Source organism: Panthera leo, chromosome A3 (assembly GCF_018350215.1).
Source record: "Panthera leo isolate Ple1 chromosome A3, P.leo_Ple1_pat1.1, whole genome shotgun sequence".
Lineage (NCBI taxonomy): Eukaryota > Metazoa > Chordata > Mammalia > Carnivora > Felidae > Panthera > Panthera leo.
The window spans coordinates 62508699-62531428 of NC_056681.1; the positions used below are offsets into that span (position 1 = coordinate 62508699).

Sequence of the window (22730 nt, forward strand, 5' to 3'; positions counted from 1 at the left end):
GTCCCTAACTCTGTTCCTAGGCCACCTCCTTTCTTGCCTCAGTGACTTCATCCTCCCTTATATGCCAGCTCTTCACAGTGCTGTGCCCTGTGCCAGGGATGCCGTTCCCATTGCTCCTTTCTTTATCCTCTGGGATTCAGCTCACATGCATTACCTCATTGACACCAGGCAGTTAGCTCTTCTGACTGCTCCTGGCTATGACTTGCTACCTCCAAAACCTTGGATTACACTGGGTTGGGCTGCATTTGATCCACTTGCAGATCAACATCTCCCAGGCTTGGCCTAGAGGGACTCAAGGTCAGAGTCATATCATCTTCCTCTAGCTTAGTGTCTGTTTACTGGTGGGAGCCCAGTAAACGCTGGAGGATGAGTGGCTATGAGCCATCAGCCCAGCCCTGCCTTCCCTCCCCCTGCACGGAAGTCCCCAGACTCAAGTCATAGATGCCATTTGCTCGTCTCACAGGGGACATTAGGAGAAAGAAGAGAAGGCCCTTCTCCAAATTCACACTGAATAGTGTAGCTCACCCCAGGGGCCAAAATGCCATTTGGAACCCAAATGTGGGAAATAGCATCTTTTATTTTTTTTTTTAACTTATTTATTATCGAGAGAGAGAGTGAACATGCACAAGCTGGGGAGAGGCAGACAGAGAGGGAGACACGGGATCCGAAGCAGATTCCAGACTTCAAACTGTCAGCACAGAGCCCAACGCAGGACTTGCAACCACAGACCCACAGACCGTGAGATCATGACCTGAGCCGAAGTCAGACACCCAACCGACTGAGCTACCTAGGGTCCCCTAGGAAATGGGATCTTTAATCAGCCTTCTTCCAGCCAACCTTATACCACCATGGTTGCAGCCCTCCCACCTGTAGTTTTCTGCACTTAAACACAGTTTGCCTTCCTCTCTTCCTCTTCCTCCATCCCTTTTCATTCCTTCTCCCCACTCCCCCACTATGTAATAATTACCTTTTTCACTCAGCACTCAGGCATATCAGTTGTTTCCATCTCCAACCCCTGGAGTTGGATGAGAGCCAAATCAATGTTCCCATTTCACAGATGAAGAATTAATTCAAGGTTAGGACCAGGGAGGCCTTCCATGTAGGGAGTGTGGAGGCAGCCTGAATCCCTGCTTCTGTCCCATGAGGGACACCAGGAAGGACCTTGTGAAAGGCGGGGTGGCTCAGTCATCAGAGAGGGAACAGTCCAATGTCAAGATGAGGGGCAAGGAGGATCCTGGGCAGGTTAGGAGTGGGCCCAAACTCTGTGACTGATCTCTACCCTAGGACACCTCAAAGGGGAGAGAGCACTGCATGAAAGCCATGGGAACCATTTGGTTACTCCCTTAAATTGGAAGGTGGGGGCAGGGCAAGTGAGCCCAGTTGCTGAGGGTGGGAGGACATGATAGGGTAGAGAAGGGGCCAGCAAAGAGAAGAGGGAGGAAATGGCACATGGAGCCCCACTTTCCCATAGAGCCACCCATGCCCACGCTGGTACAAACATGGAAAGAGATGGTACCAGAGGGGAAGTGCCTGGCGTTCAGCACACAGTGTGTGTTAGCACCCTAGGGGTGTGGCTCCATGAGAAAGTGCTCAGTCCCCAGCCTCCAGTCTGACTTGGCAATAACAAATCTCAAGCTGAGCTTGGGTTGGGCCGGTCTTGGCCCGTTCTTCCCCATGGCAGAAGGTGGAGAGGTGGGGAGTCCCTAGGAGTGACTCTAGGAGGGTGAAAGAGACAGCATCAAGAAGGGAGGCATGGAGCAGGGGGCCATGGAAGGCAGGGACACATGAGGAGCCACCTTGTAGGGGTCCAAGCAGCACACACTTGGTTTGAGTTCTCTGTTTCTCTGTGGGTTTCTGAGAGCAGCTGGTGTTTTCAGAAAAGGAAAGAGGGCTGGAGATACACCAAGGAGATCGGTTCCAGTATCCATCCAACCTATTGTCCCCCGGGCCGCCTCCCTCCACCTGACACGTTCTCCATCTCCCACCCCAACATCTGCATGGCTCCTAGATGCCTCCCTCCCGGGACATTAGTGACTCCTAGGCTTTGACCTCCATTTTTGAAGACTTTTAATAGAGGGAAAGCATCCCTGTCTATGATATGAGAGGGTTGCACTTGGATTAAAACTCCAAAGGGAATTGGGGAGAGGGGATTTGGTCCCATTCATCAGAACCTATACCTAAAGTCTAGAAGTTCATGGGTGAGGTGATGAGTGGAGAAGTAGTTCCAGCTTCTTCTGTCCCTGCAGCAGGGAGGTGCATGTGTATTCGTTGTTCTGAGGTAGCCAGGGCTGGAGACACACAGGGTACAGGTGGTGCATATTTGGGACCCTACTGACCTCTAAGTAGCCCTTTGGAAACTTTGAAGGCTATGCCTCCCCCTCCCCCAACCTAGATTAGAAAACTTGTTGCTTTCCCAGGTTACAGTTAGGAGATTAGAGTAGAAAATGCAGATTGGGTCTGCATAAGTATTTTAGGAATTTGTCCTAAAAGCAGTTACCAAAGAATGACTTCCCCTGTGGACAGAAGGGCCAACCACTGCCCCCTCACCCACCAAGAAACCCTAATTCATGCCAGGTATACGTCTTGTGCCTGGGGGACCCAGGCCAGTGGATGGGTTAGCCCAAGTGGTTTCAGAGACTGATCACAGGCATACTGAGCAGAACAAAGGGATGGAGGTGGGCAAGGTGGCTTTGGTCCTGGGAGAGGGCTATGAGAGTCAGTCCTGGTGACTCTGAGGCCCCTGTCCTCACCTGGGGTCCTGTCCTGGCGGGGTAGCAGCTACCACAGGTTCCAAGGCCAGGGAAGGGTACTTGGGGCTGAGGGAAGCTAGTGGGGGTGGGGCGGGGGGAGCCCAAGCTGAGCTAGGAGCCTGACCTGGATGAAGTAACTTCCAAGGTGGAAGATCTCCTTGTTGTTCCAGGGGAGAGCTGGGCTGGGCCCTTAGTGCCTTGGGTGAGACCTCAAGGATCGCAGAAGGGGTGCTGAAGGCCAGAGAGGAGCAGGGGTCTCCTGGGGATCCAGACAAGCTGCCCTTCCTGTAATCCAGAGAAGTTCTGCCTTGAAGGACACCTCAGGGCCCCAGGAACAATGTGGAAGGATGGTGTCCCAGATGGCTTCCCCACTGTGTCCCCTGAGTTTCCCTTCATCTTGGGCACTCACTTTGACCCCCAGGGCCAGATGGACCCAAAGACATTGGGTTTTCCTTAGAACAGCTGAGGCAAGCTTGCATTTTCAAAAAGAAGTTTATTAGCATTGAAAGGGACAAATGAGATAAGAGAAAATGCAGAGGCCCAATCTCTAAAGCAAGACCTGTGCTCTCACAGTCATTACACTCTGGCCCGTGGACTGGGGAGCTATGTAGCCCTTTGGGGTGGAGCTGACACAGGCTCTGCCTGTCTCCACCTGCCATAGTGCTCTTTTCCTGTGCTCTGGGGACATCATCCAGGATACACTGCTCTGTAAGGTCAAAACCCTTTTCTTTCCTGTCACCCAACTGGTTCCTGCAGATGTCCAGTTGGGTGAGGCGCCCTGAGCTGGCAATAGTCCGGGGAGTGACCTCATCCCTCCAGGTCGGATCCTGGCCGTCCTTACTTCCATGGCACTGTAAACCCCCTGTCCTGAGAGGGGCCTTATGACTCCAGTGAGACCTCTGCCTGCAGCTTCTCTGTAGCCTTTGCCTTCCTAGAGGCCTCCCGGTACCTAGCAGAAGGCTGGTAGGAACTTTCATCATTGGCTGAGCCCTGCCAGCTCTGGCTGAGGCCCAGCAGGGCCCGGCCCTGCCGGAGGAAGTTGGGGCTTGAGAAGCAGTAGAGCACAGGGTCCAGGACACTGTTGAGGTAGGTGAAGGCCAGGGAGCCGTGGAAGAGCTGGGAGCAGATGTTGAGGATGTGGCAGGCATGCAGGCGAAAAGCCACCATGGAAGCCATGCCAAGGATGACACTGGGCAGGAAGCAGATGATGTAGACAGCCACCACCACGGCCAGCATGCGCACGGCCCTCCGCGGGCCTGTCTGCCCACCCAGGCTGCGGCGCCGGATGGTGAGCCCGATGCTCACGATGGCAAAGAGGATGAGTGCCAGCGGCAGGAAGAATTCCAATACGAACAGTGCCTGGTGCCAGCGGAGTGAGGCCGAGGTGTTCTTGCCCAGCTGGTAACTGAGGCAGGAGTGGTTAGTATAGGCACTCAGGAGCAGGTGTCCGTTGAGGAGCAGGATGCCCGCCCACAGTCCCCCGGCCACTCTGGCGGCTGCCCACACAGAAGCCCGGCTCAGCATGTGGTGGGGCCGCACCACCTTCAGGTAGCGGTTGAGTGCGATGGCCGTGAGGAAGACCACGCTGGCCGAGCGGTTGGTGGACAGCATGAAGAGGTTGACTTTGCAGACAGTGGCCCCGAAGCGCCAGATCTCGCGCAGGAAGTAGTAGTCCACACGAAGGGGCAGGTTGATGATCAGGAGAAAGTCGGCAATGACCAGGCTGACCAGGAACACTGTGTTGGACGTCCAGGGCCGCGTGTGGAAGCAGAAGATGAAGAGTGCCAAGCTGTTCCCCAGAAGGCCCAGGACAAACTCCACACCCAGGGCTGGTGCCAGGAAGGCAGATACTATGGGGGAGGAGGCTGGGTGGCAGGGAGCCGAGGCCTCTCCAGGTGACCCCCAGTCTGTGGTGAAGGCAGAGGGAGAGGAGGAGAGGGAAGGAGGGAGGGAGGCAGGAAGAGTAGAGGGAGGGAGAGAAAGGAGGGGAGAGGAAGAGCTCAGGTTATGAGATTCCATGGGCTGCTTAGGCCACGGACCTGAGAGAAGTTTCCAGTCTTTCTACCCCTGCAAGAGTGTTCAGGGCAGAGTGGAATGATGCTCACTATTAGCCGGCCACCACGATGACTCAATATCCTGGGGTTTTCATCAGCATCCTTGCAGCCACTGAGAAACACCCAGCGTTCCTGTTTGTAGCCTCCCTCCACCCCTGCAGCCCTCCCTCCTCCCTCCCTGCCCTACATCGAGTGACCTGGCCACATTGTCTCTGAAGGGGGGTGGGGGGAGTCTATGCTGCCCTGGGCAGGGGAGGAGAGCAAGGCTCAGCAGTGGGGTGATGGAAGCCCAAGAGGACCCTGAAGTGGGAGGAAGGCCCAGCTGGGGTAAGGTGGGGAAAAGCGTTCATAGCCCCGAGGGATCAGACATTTGCTTGCCTGAAGGCTGGAGCTGGTCCTGGCACCCATAGCTCAGGATCATGCAGGCCACCCTGGACATCAGCCCCCACCCCATTACATACAGACTGGGCGGTTGTGTCCCTGCCCTCACCAGTTCTGGTGGCAAGGGAGTGTGGTGCCAACAGAACATTGTTCCAGGCGAGCGCAGTGGGCAGTCCAGTCAATACCTTGACTGTGGTGCTCATGGCCTCGTGAAATAAGCCTGTTGTGCCCTGCCAGCTTGCTGTCGTTACTCCCAGGTTCCCGATGGTCCAGAGTCCATGTACAGGATGAAATACCTCCCACAGGCAGAGGGTTCCCTGCCAATTTCCACTGCCATGGCCTGGGACCTGGATGTTTCTCCCCCAGACAGAACAATCCTTAAAGCCTTCCAGATTCCCTGTCCACTGTCTACCCCACTCCATCCCTACCCAGCATTCACTACAGAGAGAGGAGTGGAGGCTGGGGCTGTCTTCAGACAAGGTGCAAGTCCTGCTCCTCCACTGCGTGGTGTTCTCAGGAGGCCATGGGGCCAGGCCTGTGCATGGACACGAGGGTCTCAAGCTCCTGATAACCTGGGACAGCACCAAAGGAGGCTGCGGTTCCATGCTGCAGAACCTGACACCCCCTTCGCCAGCGGGCTGGGGTCAGCAGAGTGCCACGTGTGCCAACTCTGCCAAGGCCTCTGGGTTTTGGGCACAGTGGCCATTGGTCTCTTTCTCTCTCAGAGCCTCCAGGCCTCTCCCCTGTCCTGGGCTCCCATCTGGCCAAGGCTGAGGGAGACAGGCTGCGACCGCAGAGTGCAGGGTGGTAAGCCCACCAGCCTGAGCTTTGAATGCAGACAGGCCTTGCTTGGAAACAGAGCTGCTGGTTTCCCAAACCTCTCTGAGCTTCCTAGAGTATGGTGAGGATTCAATGAGATAATGTATGTAAAAACTTCTAGGGAATTCCCTAGCGCAGAGCTAACGTTCAGAAAAACATCTAATTTTTATCATTTGTTTGGATTATCTGCCCTGGGCACCAGGGACAAACTCGTTTTCTCATGGCCGCTTGGCCCTGCACAGGGGGCCTCCCTGGGACATTCCCGTGTTCTCCCTTCATTTCCCGCACAGAGCAATGCCCTGCTGCAGCCCAAGTTCGCACCAGCCTCTGCCTTCACATCCTGGACTGTCACCCAGTGACCCCCACCATCCCAGACACACACACACACACAGTCACAGGAGCACACAAGGTCTGCCATTAGTGACAGTCTGTGTACATGCGGATACACGAGTGTCCACCAGGAAGCCTTTATTGAGGGCCTTTTTGGTGGCAGGCAAGTGCTGTGCTGAGTATGTGGGGACAGAGGGATGGAGAGGCAGCCCCGCCTCAAGGAGCAGACCAGCTAGCAGAACCGTGCAGGGCAGTGAGCAGAGAGCTGTTAGAGGAGAAGGGGTGTGACCAGCCCCCCAAGAGCCTGGCATCTCAGCTGAGAGGATGATGATGATGTCCAGGGTCCGGCTCCGGGACGCTGAGTGGCTCAGCAGTGGTACATGCAGAAGCAGAGAGGGCAGGAGACTGATGGTGGGGGGGAGGCTGTTTTGGGGCCACTCAGAGGATCACCCCAGGGGCTTCTTGCGGGCAGGATCCTGAGTCACAGCCAGGGCCACAGAGCCTTGCCCTCGCTCCCAGGCATACCTGTGGAGACACGGGTGGGCAGGGGTCAGACAGGTGGGCCCTGAGGATCCCAGGGAAAGGAGCGGGCTCCCACACCTGGGGGAAAGTCCTCCCGTGCACTCACGCATTCCCAGCTGGCACCAAGAGGCTGTCATCGGGGGCCAGGCTCAGGCGCTGTTCCCCAATTGTCACCACAGAGGAGCCCTCCTGGGAAAGAGGAGCAGGAGAACTGAATGGAGGCTGTTGGGCCTCAACACCTGTCCAAGAGTCCCTGAGTCTGCCTTGGCAAGGAGGCCCTGGGAGCTGCCCCAGGCTCTGGGAGTCCAAAGTCCAGGAGCAGCCTGTCCCCATGGGCAGAAGGATGTACCACCCGCTCCCAGGGGCCCCACTTGCCAACTGCCACAGCCACACATCCACGTCCTGTCTTGGGCCTTTGCTGCTGCCTTGTCCATGGACAATCACCTGGTAGGAAGTGACATACATCTTTCTGTTGCTTCTGCCCCACATAGGAGATGGTCTTGAACCTGGCCCCCGGACACCAGGCCCACAGCACCAGGCACAGCCTTATCTTCATGTGTAGAGCAAAGACCGGGACTCAGAGAGGAAGGCTGCCAGGCCCAGGCTTCCCTGCTGCATCCATGATGAACAGAGCTGCCCACATGTTATCTGGGATCACACATGCTTGCCTTTCACACACACATGCACATCGGATTCCTCTGATGCCCATCACAACTACTGCTGACCCATGCGAAGGCATGAGTGCCAGGGGCACACTTGGGACACACACACTTGCGTGTACACGGCCTAGTGTGGACTTATGTATCACACACACATAGTTCCCCAGAGAGCCACCTCCCTTCTTCCATGAGATTCTGGCCTAAGAACGAGGAAGGAGATGGGTGGGGATGAACCTCTTTGGCCTGCATTCGCCTGGAAGCACACAGCTACTGTGCAGGCTGCGCTCCTGCTGGCCCAGAGTGGGACTCAGTAGATACCTGCCACCATAAACCGGAGCAGGTGGGAGCAGGGGTGTGAAAGAGGTGGAAGGCGGGGCCATGAGGCCAGCTGGTGCTGAAGGCCATTGCCCTGATGGGCTGGGAGGGGCTTTGTGGTGTGCACCTGCTTTCACAGCCCCGTGTAAGCTCAGGTGTCTGCAGGCCAGACCTTTCAGGGCAGGTCTGTATCCAGTGAGCATCTCTCCACGAGAATGTCTAATTCAAACAGCAAGGGATGTGCCAGTGGCAAACTGTAAAGCACAAGCAAGCACGAGCCTCCTAGCAGGTCTCCTTGCCTCCACGCTTGCCCTTGCCTTCTGATCCTGTCCCCACACAGTACAGTGATCTTTCTGAAGGGGGATTCGTCATCTCCCTGCTTTAATGCTTGGGGGAAGCTCTGTTGTCTCCAGGATAAATCCTTGCACCTTGTCCAGCCCAGGAGACCTGTCAGGACCTGGGCACTGCTTGCTACTCCTGCCATCTAGCAATGGTGCCTGCTGCCCCCACTTCCCTGTCCTGGCTCCTGCCAACCTCAGCTACTTGCAGTGCCAGGCTGTTTCAAGCTTCCATGCCCTTACTCATGCTTCTCCCTCACTTGGGATGCTCTCAGTCTCTCTTTCTTCCTTTTGCAAATGCCTAAATTTGCTTTAAAATGCAGCTTACACATCACCTCCTCCAGGAAGTCTTCCCTGACTTCCCTCCCAGCCTGGGTTCCACCTTTATTGTCTTATGGCTTGCTGAAGCTTCTCTATCAAATAACATACCACGTGATTATGGTAATTGTTGAACTTGTCTGTTTATCAGACCATACACTCTTCGAGGCAGTGACTCTAATTTTCCTACCAAAGCCGGACACATAATAAGCACTCAATAAATGTTGAATGAAAGAAGGCCAGCTTTGTTTGGGTGGGTCTCTCCCTGTCCATCACTCCACCCACCCCTCACCCCCAGGCACCTCTCTTCCTTCTGGCTCCCCAGGCTAACACTGGCCAAAGGCTCAGGAATTCCTAATAGAGGGATAACTCTAAACCCTCAGGAACTAGTCAGTAGATGGGGCAACTCCTACTCTGAAGGCAAAGAAAGACTGCTTGAGACCATGTACTCCACTCATAGCAAAGTCATCATTCTCTGAGTCAAGGAGAAAACAGGAAGGCCCCTGTTCATGTCACAACTTCCCAAACTCTGTGTGTGTGTGTGTGTGTGTGTGTGTGTGTGTGTGTGTGATTAGTTACCATTTCTTAGGGCTGCTAGGTAGATGTCCTGAGTGGCCCAGGGCTTCATTACCTGTGTCTCATAGGTGTCCCCAAACAGGCTGAGGGGTGTGCCTGCCTGCAGCTCTCTGCGGTGGCGATCCAGCCAGGCCTCCAGGGACATCGGCTCCATGATAGATCGGGTGCTCAGGGGGAATGGCGGTTCCTTGAGCAGCTGGTCTGCACCCACAGCACAGCTGTGTCAGTGGCCTCTGGCCCAGCCTGCCCAGCCCCAGCAGGCCCAGGGGTCCCAGCTCTAAATCACCAGAAAGGGCTCTGGAGGCAGCTCAAGCCCCAAGCAGCCATGTGGAGGGTACTATTTGGTGCCATGATCTCACACTCTGGGTACTAGGCAGAGTCCTCAAAAGGAGACTGGCACTCTGGGCCAAGACCCATTCTACTCTGGGAAAGCAGAGAGGGAGGGGGAAATGTGGTTCAGGGGGCTCACCAGGGATGGGCTCTCCTGTTTTGTGCTGCTCAGAGCTGAAGAACCTGCAGGGAGAAATGGGGAGGAGGAGTGGCCAGTGAGACACACATGTACACACATACTCGTATACTCTCAGGTGTGGGAGCCCACACCCTCGTAGGCCCCCCACAACTTGCTGTGGGTTCCCCTCACTTCCAGCCCCATGAAGCAGTCCCCTTCTCCCCCTCAGGCCCTCCCACCCCAGGAGGGCCGACCTTCCCCACCAAATCCCAGGCATGATGGCTCCAATGTGGGGGCTACTTCTACAGAGTATCGCTGGGATGGGTCTGCCCTTCCCAGCCGGTGCAGGGGGCCTCAGAGAGCAAGATGCAGGGGCTGGGCTGGGGGCTCACTCCTGGATGATGGGGGCCAACTGTGTGCCAAGGTCCTCGCAGTAGAACCACTTCTCAAACAGGACATCCGTGGTGTCTCCCACGTAGTACCTGCCAGAGCAAAGGACAGGCAACCCAGCTCCCCACCTGGATAGCCTCAGGCAGCCTGGCTCTGCTTGTGGAAGTCTGGACCCTGGCTAGCCTTGCAGAGCTGGCTGCCTGCTTCACCCTGTTAGCACACCCTAGTGGCCAATGCTTGCTTGCCCAAACCTGGCTCTCCCAAAAGCACCGTGTACCTCAAATTCCGGAGTGGGTATTATTGACCCCGTTTGCCTTCCTGGTTCCCCAAACTTTACAAAATGGATAGGAACTGTGAGGCTCAGAGAAGCTGGGTAACTTGGCAAGGATTACATAGCATTACAAGATCTGAGAGTCTTAGAAACACAGAAAACATCAATTACAAAGAGGAAGCCAAGGCTGAGCCTGAATACGGGGCCTGTGGCTGGATGCTCTGCCTGCCTGCTGAGCTCTAGATCAGAGCGCATGGAACCTTAAGAATCCAACATGCAGAAGATGCCCCCCAGATGAGGTGTCCTGCTCCTTGAAGGGTAATGGATGCCTTTGAGAATTGGAGCAAAGCACTAGACCTCTTCTCCAGAGGGAGGTCATTGTGCACGGGCGCACAGTCTCTAGGAAACTCTTGGAAGCCCACCCAATCCCCAGCCTGGCTCGGTGAGCTCCTCCGCTAGCAGATGGGGGCTGTGCGTCAGGCCCCTGTGTGTGCAGCACTTCTGCTGACCGAATGTCTAACCTCAGGCTCAGCTCCCAGGGCCCAGGCCAGCTCCGTCCACTTTTCAACCCCTCCTGAAAAAGAGAAGTGCTCCTGCTCATGGGACATGGTTTACAGACACGCTCCCCGTCTGGCACCTCACGTTCTATCCTGGCATGGAGCTGGCCACCAGGAAGCAGGCCTTCAGAGTGGCATTTTAATGCTGAGTCCCTGGCTTTTACTAAGGGTCAAAAGTAGCCAGAGGCACCTGGCTGGCTCAGTCGGTGGAGCAGGTGACTTGACCTCGGGGCTGTGGGTTCGAGCCCCACATTGGGTATAGAGATTACTTAAAAATAAATCTTAAGAGGAAAAAAGGCATCCAGATAAAATCTGTTATTGAATTTGCTATAAAAATGTTACTGAGGACACTGTCCACTCTGTCACTAAAGACTCCCTTATATAAAGCCCCATGTGAAAAATTATTTTGGAATTGAAAGGCAGGCCTCTGTTTCTACAACAGACCATTATGCAGTAGATCAGTATATGCAACCACTAACATTAAGGGGGTTTTTGTTGTTGTTTTTTAGAGAGAGAGCATATGCCTGAGCAGGGAGGGGCAGAGGGGAGAGAGAGAGAGAGAGAAAATGAGAGTGAGAGAGAGGGGGAGAGAGAGAGAGAGAGAGAGAGAGAGAGAGAGAGAGAGAGAGAGAGAGAATAAAAAAATTCTTTTTAAATTTATTTGTTTTGAGAGAGAGAGCAAGCAGGGAGGGTAGGGGCAGAGAAAGAATCCCAAGCAGGCTCTGAGCTGTCAGCTTGAAGCCTTATGTGGGGCTGGAACTCACAAAGTGTGAGATCATGACCTGAACTGAAACCAAGAGTGGGACGCTTAATAGACTGAGCCACCCAGGCGCCCTGGTTTTCTCTTTATTATTATTTGTTTTATTGAGATATCATTCACATAACAAAATTTACCCCTTTCCTGACAAATAATTTTAACTTTATTTGCTTTCTTTTACTTTTCCTGATTTCAAGACAGGTGATTAGAAAAAAGGGAAGCATTAAAAAATATCCATTGTAACAGAAAATACGGGGCAAAGTATCCTGATCTCAGGAATTTGTTGAGAAATTTTAATTTTCTTAATTAAAAAACAAAAAAAATAGTTTAGCTTTTGGACAAATTTGTGTCCTTCTGAGCCACAGGCTGCATCAGATAATAACTAGGTGACTGATTGGAACCCAGTGGGAACTCAGCTATAGAAAGAGTGCCCCCCCTTCAGCACTGGTGTTTGTCCCTTCCTTGGTGCTTTTTTTAACTGTTTTCCTTCAGTTTTATTTCTTTTCTTTTCTTTTCTTTTCTTTATTTATTTTTAAATTTTAATTAATTAATTAATTAATTAATTTGAGAGAGAGAGCTCAAGCAGGGGAAGGGCAGAGAGAGAGGGAGAGAGAGAGAATTCCAAGCAGGCTCTGCACTGTCAGTGCACAGCCTGATGCAGGGCTCAAACCCACGAACCACGAGATCACAACCTGAGCCGAAGTCAGACGCTCAACTGACCGAGCCACCCAGGTCCCCCTGTCCCTTCCTTGGTGCTTACTCATGCTCCTATCTAGATTGTCCTGACCCTAATTTCCTATTTCTCTACTATGTCAGCTCTTCCACTTTCTAGCAAACTCAACTTCCCTGTGCCCAGTCTCTTTGTCTATAAAGTACAGATGATAACAGTACCTACCCCATAGGATCCCTGGTGGGTTAGATGAATAAATACACCCGAAGCACCTGCCTGGTGCTCTAGCAAGTGTCATACACATGTTAGCACTGGTTGTGGAATGAGCTGGGGTAGAAAATAAGCCAAGGGCATCCTGGCAGAGACTGAATAAATCCTGGGGTTGGAGGCTGGGAGGAGCAGCAGTGTGCCTGGCTGCCCTGGCCAGGGGGCTCTGACTTTGGCATCCCCACTCCCAAATCCCTGCAGACCTCAGTGTGGGAAGCACAGGTTCCGGTCCCAGCTGGAGCCTTTAGGCTGAATGGGCTCCCAGGGGATCAAAAGGGCATCCTTCCCTAACCCCATCATCAACTGCACGCCACCACCTCCCCTACCCTGTCCCCGTCAGCCAGCAAACACAGGGTCTGCACTGCTTCCACCCCTCTCAGTGGCCAGGAAGTGCTTTCTCAGGTCCGTCTAGTGTTCTTTCCTCTGCTGCTTGCCCCGTGTCTCTGCCCAAGACCCCCAGACAAGGCCCATTTACCTGAGCCCATCTAGCTCAGTTTTCAGCCGTCTCCGTTCAATGACCAGCCCCACAGTGTCAGCAAACCTCTGCGGAGAGTGGGGTACCCCAGCGGGCAGGAGGAATATCTGCAGTGGTGGGGACAAGGTGCCAGCAAGGATGCAATCCCCTCCCAGAGACCTTGATGCCCGCAGTGTCCTGGCCTCCCCAACCAACCCACAGGGTCCACCCAGCCCACCTCTCTGCCAGCCTCCAGCTGGGAACTGGAGGGAATGTCAGGCCTTACTGAGGATGGAAAGTTCACAGGAGGAAGGGCCTGAGGACCAGGAAGGGAGGCCGGACAGGGCAGGGAGGACACACTCCAACCAAAGTCAGGATGAGTGGACGATGGGTTTCTGCTCCGTGGTCCTTCACCACCCGTCCCCTGGGGCCCAGCCTCACTTCTCCCTGCCGAATGGTCACATCCCGGTGTTTTCCTCGCTCCAGGACTTGAAGAATCATGTCGCCCTTGAACTGGTAAAACACCTGTGGGACAGGACAGCAGACAGGCTCAGACCCTCCCCCATCCCTCTTCCAGCTCCTTGGCTGGAGTTCTGACCCGGAAACTTGAGAAACTTCCTGAAGACCTTTATGAGCAGTTCTGTCACTCCTGCCCCGAGCCCCCAGCCTCCCCTGACACATGCTACATACAGATGGGTGTGCTGGGGACACACAGGATCACATCTTGATATGCAAGTGATGACTGAAGTACCTGGGACAGAATAGCTGGTTTCTGGTGTGGGGGCAGGAGGCTGGCTGAGAGGCTCACTGGGGAATTCAGTGAGCCCTTCAGGTAAGGAGAAGCGCCCCCGTACTGTGTCCCAGGGTCTGTGCAAGCACTCTCCTATACATTATCAGAAATCTTTACCACAGCCTCCAAAGGTATTATTAGCCCCATTTTCTATAGAAAGGAAAAAAAGAAAAAGGCTCAGAGTGAAGCAACCTGCCCAAGGTCGCCCAGTTAGTCCTGGAGCTACACTTTGGACCTGAGTCTGTGTGTAGCTCTGAAGCTTGTGCTGGCTCCCTCGACCACCTGATGCCCCCACACGGTGGGCAGGGCAGCGTCTGTTCAAATGCCTTTGGAGTTCGGCTGTGTAAATGGCGGGCTAGCAGGAAGCCAGGAAGCCTGCGGGGGCAGGTGGCTGTGGGGATGGGAGCACTCACCTCCTATCTCCCTGGGGGGCCCTACTATGTTTTTTCTATTCCATCCTAAATTCCTAAATAATGTGTTTACTGAGATCACCCCAAGGCACGGGGAGAAGGAGGCAGGCATGTTTTTTCTCCACCAGTCCCACACGGCACGGGTGTTAAAAGCCCCAGCCAAACAGTTGAAGGGGTGTTATTAATAACTATTGTTATCATGTAAGCAGTTAGAGGTTCCTGTCACCGTATCTACTAAGAGAAATCAAGGCAAGCGCAGGGAAACTAGAGAAACGTGGCGAGGTGGCATCACCCCTCTGATGGGCAAACTGGCAATGGTCAGGGAGAACTCCCACCGTTCACACCCGTGCGCAGTGGCCTGAGGGGCTTGTGGGGATGCAGGACCCGCAGTGCTGAAACCAGGAAAGCCCAGGACAGTTGGCCGCTTTGCGCTCTTGCCCTAGCATTTCTGTCTCTATGAAGGTGGCTGCAGCGATTCAGAAAGGCACCTCTCTCCTGGTGTATAAACATGGCTGTTTGATTGCAGCGCATTGTAGTTAAAAGCATAGATTCCAATGTCACCTGACCCTCAGCTCAGCCAGGTCCCCGTGTACCCTTGGTCAATTCAGTTAGTCTCTCTGTGCCTACATTTGTTCCTTCATAAAATGACAGTATCTACGCAGGACGTTGTTGTGAATTCTGCCCAGGGTGCTGTGCACCGATGTACCTAGCACATAGCACTCAATAAACCTCTAGCTGTTAATATTAGTGGTGCGGGAGTAGCAACAAGAATGCTAATCATAATAATAGAGGAAATGCCACTCTTTTATGATAGAGTCAAAATACGGAACATTATATAGCTATTAAAAACTGTATTGTTGTTTTTTTTTAATGTTTATTTATTTTTGAGAGAGAGACACACAGAGCACAAGCTAAGAGAGGCAGAGAGAGAGGGAGACACAGAATCCAAAGCAGGATCCAGGCTCTGAGCTGTCGGCACAAGAGCCTGACGTGGGGCTCGAACTCACAAACTGTGAGATTGTGACCCGAGCTGAAGTCAGATGCTTAACCGACTGAGCCACCCAGGCGCCCCTAAAAACTATGTTTTTGAATAACTGAATAAAATGGGAAAATGGTGAATGCTTAATGCACGTTAAAAGCAAGATTCAAAACCACACCTAGCAGGATTCAAATTATGCAGTGATGGATGTATAAATGCGTGTTCACAGTTGGTCTCCTGAATGGTGGCATTCTGAATGAGGTACACATTTGTCTTTTCTGTATTTTGTATGTTTTCTACAATAAGCAATATTTACTTTTATTATTTAAAAAAACCCAGACACGTTATTTAAAACAAATAAAAAGCCTACTAGGCTCCCTTAGGGAGCAATTCTGTAACAACTGCCCCCACCCCAGTTGGGAGAAAGCCCCTGTGCGGGAGGGGAGGGTCCTTCCACAGATGGAGGAAGAGGAAACAGGGAGGGGGCCACAGACCTTAAGCCTGCAAATATCAGGGAAAGCTGGGATGGAGGTAGGATCTGGAGTGATGGTCTAGGCCAGATTCAAGCCCTTTCCAGGCAGGCTACGAAGTGTCAGCAGCCCTCAAACAAAAACATAGGAAGGAAGTGGCGCCTTGCCTCTCTGCCCAGACGCCTTCCCTATGATGAGGGACAGGCCTAGCCTGGAGCAGAGGTGCAGGTCCTGAGCAGCAGAAAATTCCAAGCAGCCATGGGCAATCCAAAAAGAATTATGTTCTACTTGGAAGTAAATGATGTTTGGGACCTGGGGCTAGCGAGAAGACTAACTGTACCTGCTCAGGCAGATATTAAATCAGATCTGGCCTCCAAGGCCTTACGGGGGCTGGGGTCCAGAGAGCCCATGTGTCTTAACATTTTATTTTAACGTGTATTCATTTTTGAGAGACAGAGCATGAGCTGGGGAGGGGGCGGGGCACAGAGAGAAGCGGAGACAGAAGCAGGCTCCAGGTTCTGAGCTGTCAGCAGAGCCCGGGGCAGGGCTTGAACTCAGCAACCACGAGATCATGACCTGAGTTGAAATTGGATGCCTAACCGACTGAGCCACCCAGGCGCCCCTAGAGAGGCTGTGTGTCTTAAGCACCTTCTCTGCACCAGGCTCTGTGCACATACATACTTTATACATACTGAATCCTTCCACCAGGCAGGGGCCAGTGTCCCCATGTGCTGCAAAGAAACAGCCTCAGAGAGGTGGCATGATGTGACCTGCCTAAGATCACATGGGTGATAAGAGGCAGAGCCTTCAGCCCAGGTCTGGCTGACCCCCTTGTATCCGTGCCTCTCAAGAGAAGTAGCGGGGTAAATGGAATACCTGTGGCGGGTGAAGCTGGGGACCCTGAAGGGCTGTTGCAGAAGCCTGAGCTCAGCAAGGAAGAAAATGTGGCTCAGGGATGCCTTTTTTCTCACCAAGGAGGAGCCTGGACCCTGGGCCTCGGGGGCTTCCATAGCACAGCCTGGGTGAGGCTAGGTTAGGAGTAGAGAAGATGCTGACCTTCAGCTCTGTAGCCTCCCAGGGCCTGTGGCTGGTGCTCTCCCCAACTTTAGGATGAGAACAAGCTGTCACAAACCCACTTGGAGCCAAATTCCTCCCAGTCACCTGAGTGTCCCTCCTGAGAGGGGACACCTACTCAGGCCAGCCCTCCTCATCTGCTAGCCATTCTGCTTGATCACTGCTTGGCCTGGGCCTCTCAGTGGACACCCATCTGTACTACCAGAGCAGCTTGGGGAGACCCAAAAGTGCGGTATGGGGTAGAGGTGGGAGGGGCCAGGGGAAGGAAAGAGGGAGGGAGAAAGAAAAGGTGGGCACTGACACCAGGGCTAATTGAGCAGAAGCCTCTGGAAAACCAGATGAGGGGCCTGAGGCTCACTGAGGCAGGCAAAGAAACCCTGCAACAGGCCTAGTTTCCCCCCCGGTGGCCACTCCCAATCCCATCCTGTCTTGTCTTTGAGGATTTTCCTGCTGATTTTTCCCACAGAGGAAAACAGTTTCCCGTGAGGTGTGCTGAGAAGCAGGTGGCTAGCAGGTGGCTAGGCTAGGAGAGCTAGGAGAGGTGAAGGGCTGGCCTGCTTTGAAAGGCTGCTTCTGTTGGCCCGGGGTCCTTACCCCCCTCCCTGCCCCCACCCCCCACCAGGTGTTCTGTAAATATTTGTTGAGTGAGAGATTCTCCTGTGCTCCTTCCAGTTCTGGCTGTGGCTGAGAGGCCAGCAGTGGGGGTGGAGGCTGGACTCTGGACCTTGAACCCCCGCATCAGGGCCCTTAGGAGGTGGGTGGGAGTTTCCTATCCTGATCTTTTGTCACCAGAGATCCTGAGAGCTGGAAACCCACCTGTGTCCCTCTTTAAGGCGGCCCATCTTTTTCTTCCTTTTTTTTTTTTTTTTTTGAGAGAGAGAGAGCGAGAGAGGGCACTGGAGAAGGGTAGAGGGAGAGGAAGAGAGAGAATCTTTTTCTTTTTAATTTTTTTTAATGTTTATTTATTTATTGATTTATTTTTGAGAGAGAGAAAGAGGGACAGAGTGTGCGTGGGGGAGGGGCAGAGAGACAGGGAGACACAGAATCCAAAGCAGGCTCCAGACTCTGAGCTGTCAGCACAGAGCTGGATGCAGGGCTCGAACTCATGAACTGCGAGATCATGACCTGAGCTGAAGACGGACGCTTAACCTACTGAGCCACCCAGTCACCCTTCATCTTTTTCTTTTAATTTTACTTTTGTTTGTTCACTTTCGGGTAGGTAGGCAGTACAGAAACACAGTTCAAAATTCAAGGTACAAAAGGGTATTCGGTGCAAATTCCCCCCACCCAACCTTCCCCTCTGTCAAACAGCTCCTAGGAACTGATATGTCTTTGGCCCTCTAGATAAGGAGGGGGCCTCCCGGCCCCAACCCTTCCCGGAGAACTAGGCTCCTGAGACCAGAGTGGAGCACCCAGGTCCCTCTCAGCATGTAGGTCTCAGTTGGGAGGCCAATCTTTCATATTCAGATTTTAGGAAGAGGGGATCAGGACTTCCCCCCTGGCACATGGACGGCCCCTGTGTCCACGACCAGGGGTGATGCCCAACAGTTAGAGCCTCCCTCTCATACCCACAGAGTCCGGGCTCTTTCTGGGGGCTCCCTCAGCAGAGTTGGAGCACGGAGCTGTTAGATGTGCCACTGTGTATCCCTAACTTCCAGGCAGCAGTTTTGTCCTGTGATTTCCATTAAGCCCCTTTCATCCATCAGCCATCTGACCACCTCCTCTCTGTCCACAGGCTCTGGCTCCTGCTTGGGAAGTGTCCCCCTCCTTCAGGGCTATTAAAAAAAGGGGGGCAGTAGAAGGCCTACCTCCTCACCCTCCTCGATGTGGTAGTCCTTCCTGATGTTGGGGCCCCCGACGAACATGACTTTGAGCTGCTCCTGGTGCCTGCAATGGACAAGGGGGAGAGGTCCTGAATCAGCTCGTGGGACAGGACAGGAAGGGTGCCGGGGCCTGTGGGGGGCCTGAAAGGAGCCTGGGTACACCTGGGAGAGGTGACAGGGCTGTTTCTGCATCATTGTCCCTGTAATCTCTGACATTTGTCCCCCTCCCCTGTCATCCCAGTATGGCCTTGTTTATCCAAGAGTGTGTGTATGTGTGTCTGAGATTATACGTGTGTACCTGTGTCCTTCTGTATGTCTCTGTGTATTTGTGTGTGTGTCCCCAACATCCTCTGACCTAGTTGGGGTAGCAGCATGGTGGTGGATTGATCGCTTCATCAACCAGGATCCCTGGCCTTGTTCAAGATCTCCAATTACAGGAGAGCAAACCACAGGCACCACTTCCTGGGCCTGGGGGCAGTGGAGGGGTAAAATGACCTTTATCTAACCCCCTCTCCCCAAGCTGTCTGATTATGAGACAGACTCTCTGCTCCTGGAAACTGCTGGCTTGAGGCTGTGAGGCAATTAGGGAAGGGAGTGGAGGGGAAAGTTGGATGCAGATAGCCTGAGACTGGAAGTGTTGGGGGTCTTGGTGGTGTGGGCGTGGTCTTGGGGAGCAATGACAAGAAGGTGGAACCAGGTCACCCCAGGCCACAAAAGCTCAGCTAAGCAGTTTGATCTTGGCCTGAGGGGTGCCAGGGAGCCTAGGAAAGTTTTTCTTTTTCAAATCAACTTTGTATAATTTAGGTACATATGGAAAGTCTTTGAACGAGCCCACTCAAGAACTATTTCAATCCATCAGCCAGATCATGTCTCTCCTCTGCTCAAAACCCCCCAGCCATTTCATATGACCCCCTCCCCCACCTGACCCCAAATTCATATGTTGAAGTCTCACCCCCAGGACCTCAGAATGCAACTTAATTTTGAACTAGGGTCATTGCAGATATAACTGGTTAAGCCACGATGAGGTCACCCTGGAGTAGGGTAGGCCTCTAATCCTTATTAAAAGGGGAGAGATTTAGACACAGACACATTGACAGGAAGAGTGCCCTGCGAAGATGAGGACAGAGATCAGTGTGATGCAGCAGAAGCTAAGGAAGGCAAAGATTGCCACCAGGCCACCTGGAGCTAGGAGAGGCCTGGAGCAGACACTTCCTGACTGCCCTAGCAAACACAGTGGAGGGCCCGCAGCTCTATTCCACCCTGTGGCCCATTATGCCTGCCAGCCTCCACCCCTTGTCTGTTTGTATTTATTGGTTGCCTCCTCTCACCGAATGTCAGTGCCACCAGGAAGTGATTGTCAGTTTGTTTTCTGCTGCGTCTCCAGTGTCCAGAACAGTACCTGGCATGTACTAAGTACTCAGTGAATACCTGCTGAATGAATAAAGGCAGGGCCTGCCTTTTGTGATTGTTAATACTGGGCTGTGTTGGAGGCCATGCTGGGGTGGGGGGCTGGAGGCAGGGGCAGTCCCTACCACCCAAGCTGGAAGGGACAAAGGTGGAGCCAGAGCAGTGGCCAGAGGGCCGGGGAAGAGTAGAGGGAGGCGAGACACCGTTAGGGCACACTGGGGGACCTACAACCAGGCTGCACAGAGATGAAGTGGAGGAAAGGGGTGAGAGCAACATCAGTGGTAGAAGACACACTGCTTTGAGGGGGATGTTGGCCGTGAGCCGTGGCAATGCTGCACAGTGACCTAGAGCATGGATTTTGGAGTCGAGCCCTTACATGGGCTGGAGTCTGGATCTCATCCTGCACTAGCTGTGGGACACTGGGGGAGTTACCAGAATCCTGCCCCGCGGAGCTAATGTGTGAGAACTACGTGAGAGGGTGTAAAAACACTGGGCACAGTGTCTAGCTTGTCAAAGTGTGTGACTGCGGCCATGCAGTTTGGGGTGCCAGGCCGTTGGGGATGTTCTGCAGACATGGGAGCGTCAGCGGGGAGCTGGGGAGCACACCAGGCAGGGCCCCAGGGCCCGGGAGGAGGGGAGGGAGGTGAAGGGGCCACAGGGGAGGGCCAGGTGGGCGTGTGTGTCCATCTGCAAAGAGAAGCCTGGGGAGAGCACCAAATCAAGATCCTCCCACAGGAGCTGCTCCACTGACATCACCCTCTGCCTGCAGGTTCTACTGCAATTCTGAGGCATGGAAAAACCACCTCCCCAAACTTCTGAGAGTCACTGGGGGTTGGAGACTGAGCCCGGGGAAAGGGTGGTGAGGTGCCATCTGCATCTCTCCTAGGCTCAGTCACTCAGCCATCTTCAGAAGTCAAGGTCACAATCTCCCAGGCAGAGTCACCAGAAAGAGGAACAGATGAGGGCGGTGGAACCCGGAACAGCTTGCCCTCCCCCTCCCCTGAAGGCACAAGAGGATGGCAGACTTCTGGATCAAGGAACTGGGCACTGGAGGGTGAGGGATGCGGCGTGCAGACGGAGGAGGGAAAGGTGAGGGTAGAGGGCAGAAGGACGGGAGCGTCCCTGGGACTCACAGGAGCTTGTTGCAGACCGGGGGCAGGAAGGAGGCCCGGTTCTCCTCTACCCAAGTCTTCACCCTTACGGGACGCGCCATGGCAGCCCAATCTGGAACCGCGTGCACCCCGCGGGTGTAGGAGGGGCTCGGCTCCACCCAGCGGCCCATTGGCCGCATTGTTCCTAGGCGTCCCGGGGGTCAAAGGGCGGGATACCCTCCCACCCCCCCGCCTCGCGACTGCACAGTGTCTGGGCAGCGGACCGCGCGTGGCCCCTCTCGGACTTTGGTCCCGGCCCCGCGCCGCCCCCCCGCGCCTCCCCGGGCTACCTCTGCCCAGCCTCCGCCAGGCGGCTTCCTGGCGGGGGAAGCGGTGCGCGCGGTGGGGGCGTCCCTGCTTCCCGCCGGGTTGGGGGCTCAACCTCCTGCACGTGCTAGGGCGCCACGCATATCGCCGGGGCCTAAGACGCAGGATCGCTAATGTGCCCAGTCTCCAGTCCCCAGACTTTTCGCCTGGACCCCAGGGAGACCCCGAAGGAGAGACTGTGATGGGAGGAAGGAGGATTTGAAAATCCGAGCATCTGAATTCGGAGGTTCTGGCCGAGGATAGAAGCCTCTGTTTCCGCATCTGAGAAATGGGAATGTCTACACAGCCATCCCAGGGTTGCACAGCAGCCACGCCACCACTGGCACCAACTGATGTCAGCCTCTTTTCCCTCGAGGACGGCGGTGAGGCCAGAGTCCCCAGATTTAGTGAGTGCTGCTCGCTGGGCTCGGACTCACGCTGGGTGAGAGCGGAGAGCCGGGAAGGGACCGGCGCGCGACCCGGACCCGCACGCAGGTCCTACGTTCGCGGGTGGCCAGCAGAGCACCGACGAGGCGTCCGCACTGTTCTGAGCTCCTGCTGTGTCTTAGGGACATACTCAAGTCACATGACAATTCTGTGAGGGTTTTGCAGATGAAGAACCGGGCACTCGGTGTCCCAGCCCTCAGGAATCTCCGGGTCCGGGGATGGGGTGGGAGGACAAACCTGTACCAGTGCCGGCGGCTTGAAACAGGAGATCCGGGTGGGGGTGCGGGGCAGGGGAAGACAACCGGACACCTGCTCTCTTCTTTTTCCTTACGGACTCAGAATTCTTAGGAAAAAATGTGCTTTTGTGTTGGAGGAGGGTGAGGTAGGGAGGTGGTGGGTGGGGCAGGAGGAAAATAGCTCAGGCACTGACAGCAGAATCCAGATTATAGAGTTTAAGAAGTTCAAACTCAGGCGCTTGGGTGGCTCAGTCCGTTAAGCATCTGCTCCTGGCTCTGGCTTTTGGCTCGGGTCATGATCTCACTGTTGGTGGGATAGAGCTCTGTGTTGTCAATGCAGAGCCTGCTTGGGATTGTCTCTCTTCCTTCCTCGCTGCCCCTCCCCCCCTCTCAAAATAAATAAATATAAACATTAAAAAAAAATTCAAACTCCTCCTGCTCCTGCCCTCCTAGCTCACCTTGCCCCTTCCCTGCTGCCTGGGACTGGCTGTTTTTCTCAGCACCTTCAGACACACAGAACCCCCTGTGCAAATCAGACCCCAGTCAGAGAGGCAAGAAGGATGCCACCCACCTCTGATGGGAGCACCCCCCGCCCCTGTTTCCTCTCCACCCCACCTCTTTTTCCCTCTTTCACCCTCCTCTTTCTTTTTAGTTATTTATTTTGAACTCTTTTTGATAAGCATGTTTTTCTGGAATATAGTTTGGCACCATGACACCTGAAACCATATTCTTTGTCTGTCTTGTCTAGAAGTAATCCAGAG

General features: G+C 54.1%; 2 protein-coding genes across 4 annotated transcripts; both read right to left on the minus strand.

Annotated features, from left to right (window-relative positions):
- Nucleotides 1–2926: 2926 nt before the first annotated feature.
- On the minus strand, nucleotides 2927–4944 carry OXER1 (oxoeicosanoid receptor 1). Its single transcript, XM_042930207.1, has one exon. It carries the CDS (start codon nucleotides 4767–4769, stop codon nucleotides 3630–3632), a length of 1140 nt encoding a protein of 379 aa, XP_042786141.1. The 5' UTR covers nucleotides 4770–4944; the 3' UTR covers nucleotides 2927–3629.
- Nucleotides 4945–6422: 1478 nt separating this feature from the next.
- Nucleotides 6423–21627, minus strand: HAAO (3-hydroxyanthranilate 3,4-dioxygenase). 3 transcript variants are annotated; one of them, XM_042930210.1, is made up of 10 exons: nucleotides 21271–21627; nucleotides 18408–18486; nucleotides 13318–13401; nucleotides 12898–13004; nucleotides 9903–9992; nucleotides 9532–9575; nucleotides 9118–9263; nucleotides 7232–7300; nucleotides 6963–7045; nucleotides 6423–6859 (listed from the first exon to the last, which is right to left on the minus strand). In XM_042930210.1, the coding sequence occupies exons 2-10, from the start codon at nucleotides 18462–18464 to the stop codon at nucleotides 6781–6783; spliced, it is 759 nt and encodes a 252-aa protein (XP_042786144.1). In that variant the 5' UTR covers nucleotides 18465–18486; nucleotides 21271–21627; the 3' UTR covers nucleotides 6423–6780. The 3 variants fall into 3 exon arrangements, with proteins under 3 accessions (XP_042786144.1, XP_042786142.1, XP_042786143.1); XM_042930208.1 differs by lacking the exon at nucleotides 21271–21627 and adding an exon at nucleotides 20963–21224; XM_042930209.1 differs by lacking the exon at nucleotides 21271–21627 and adding an exon at nucleotides 18778–18839.
- Nucleotides 21628–22730: the final 1103 nt, after the last annotated feature.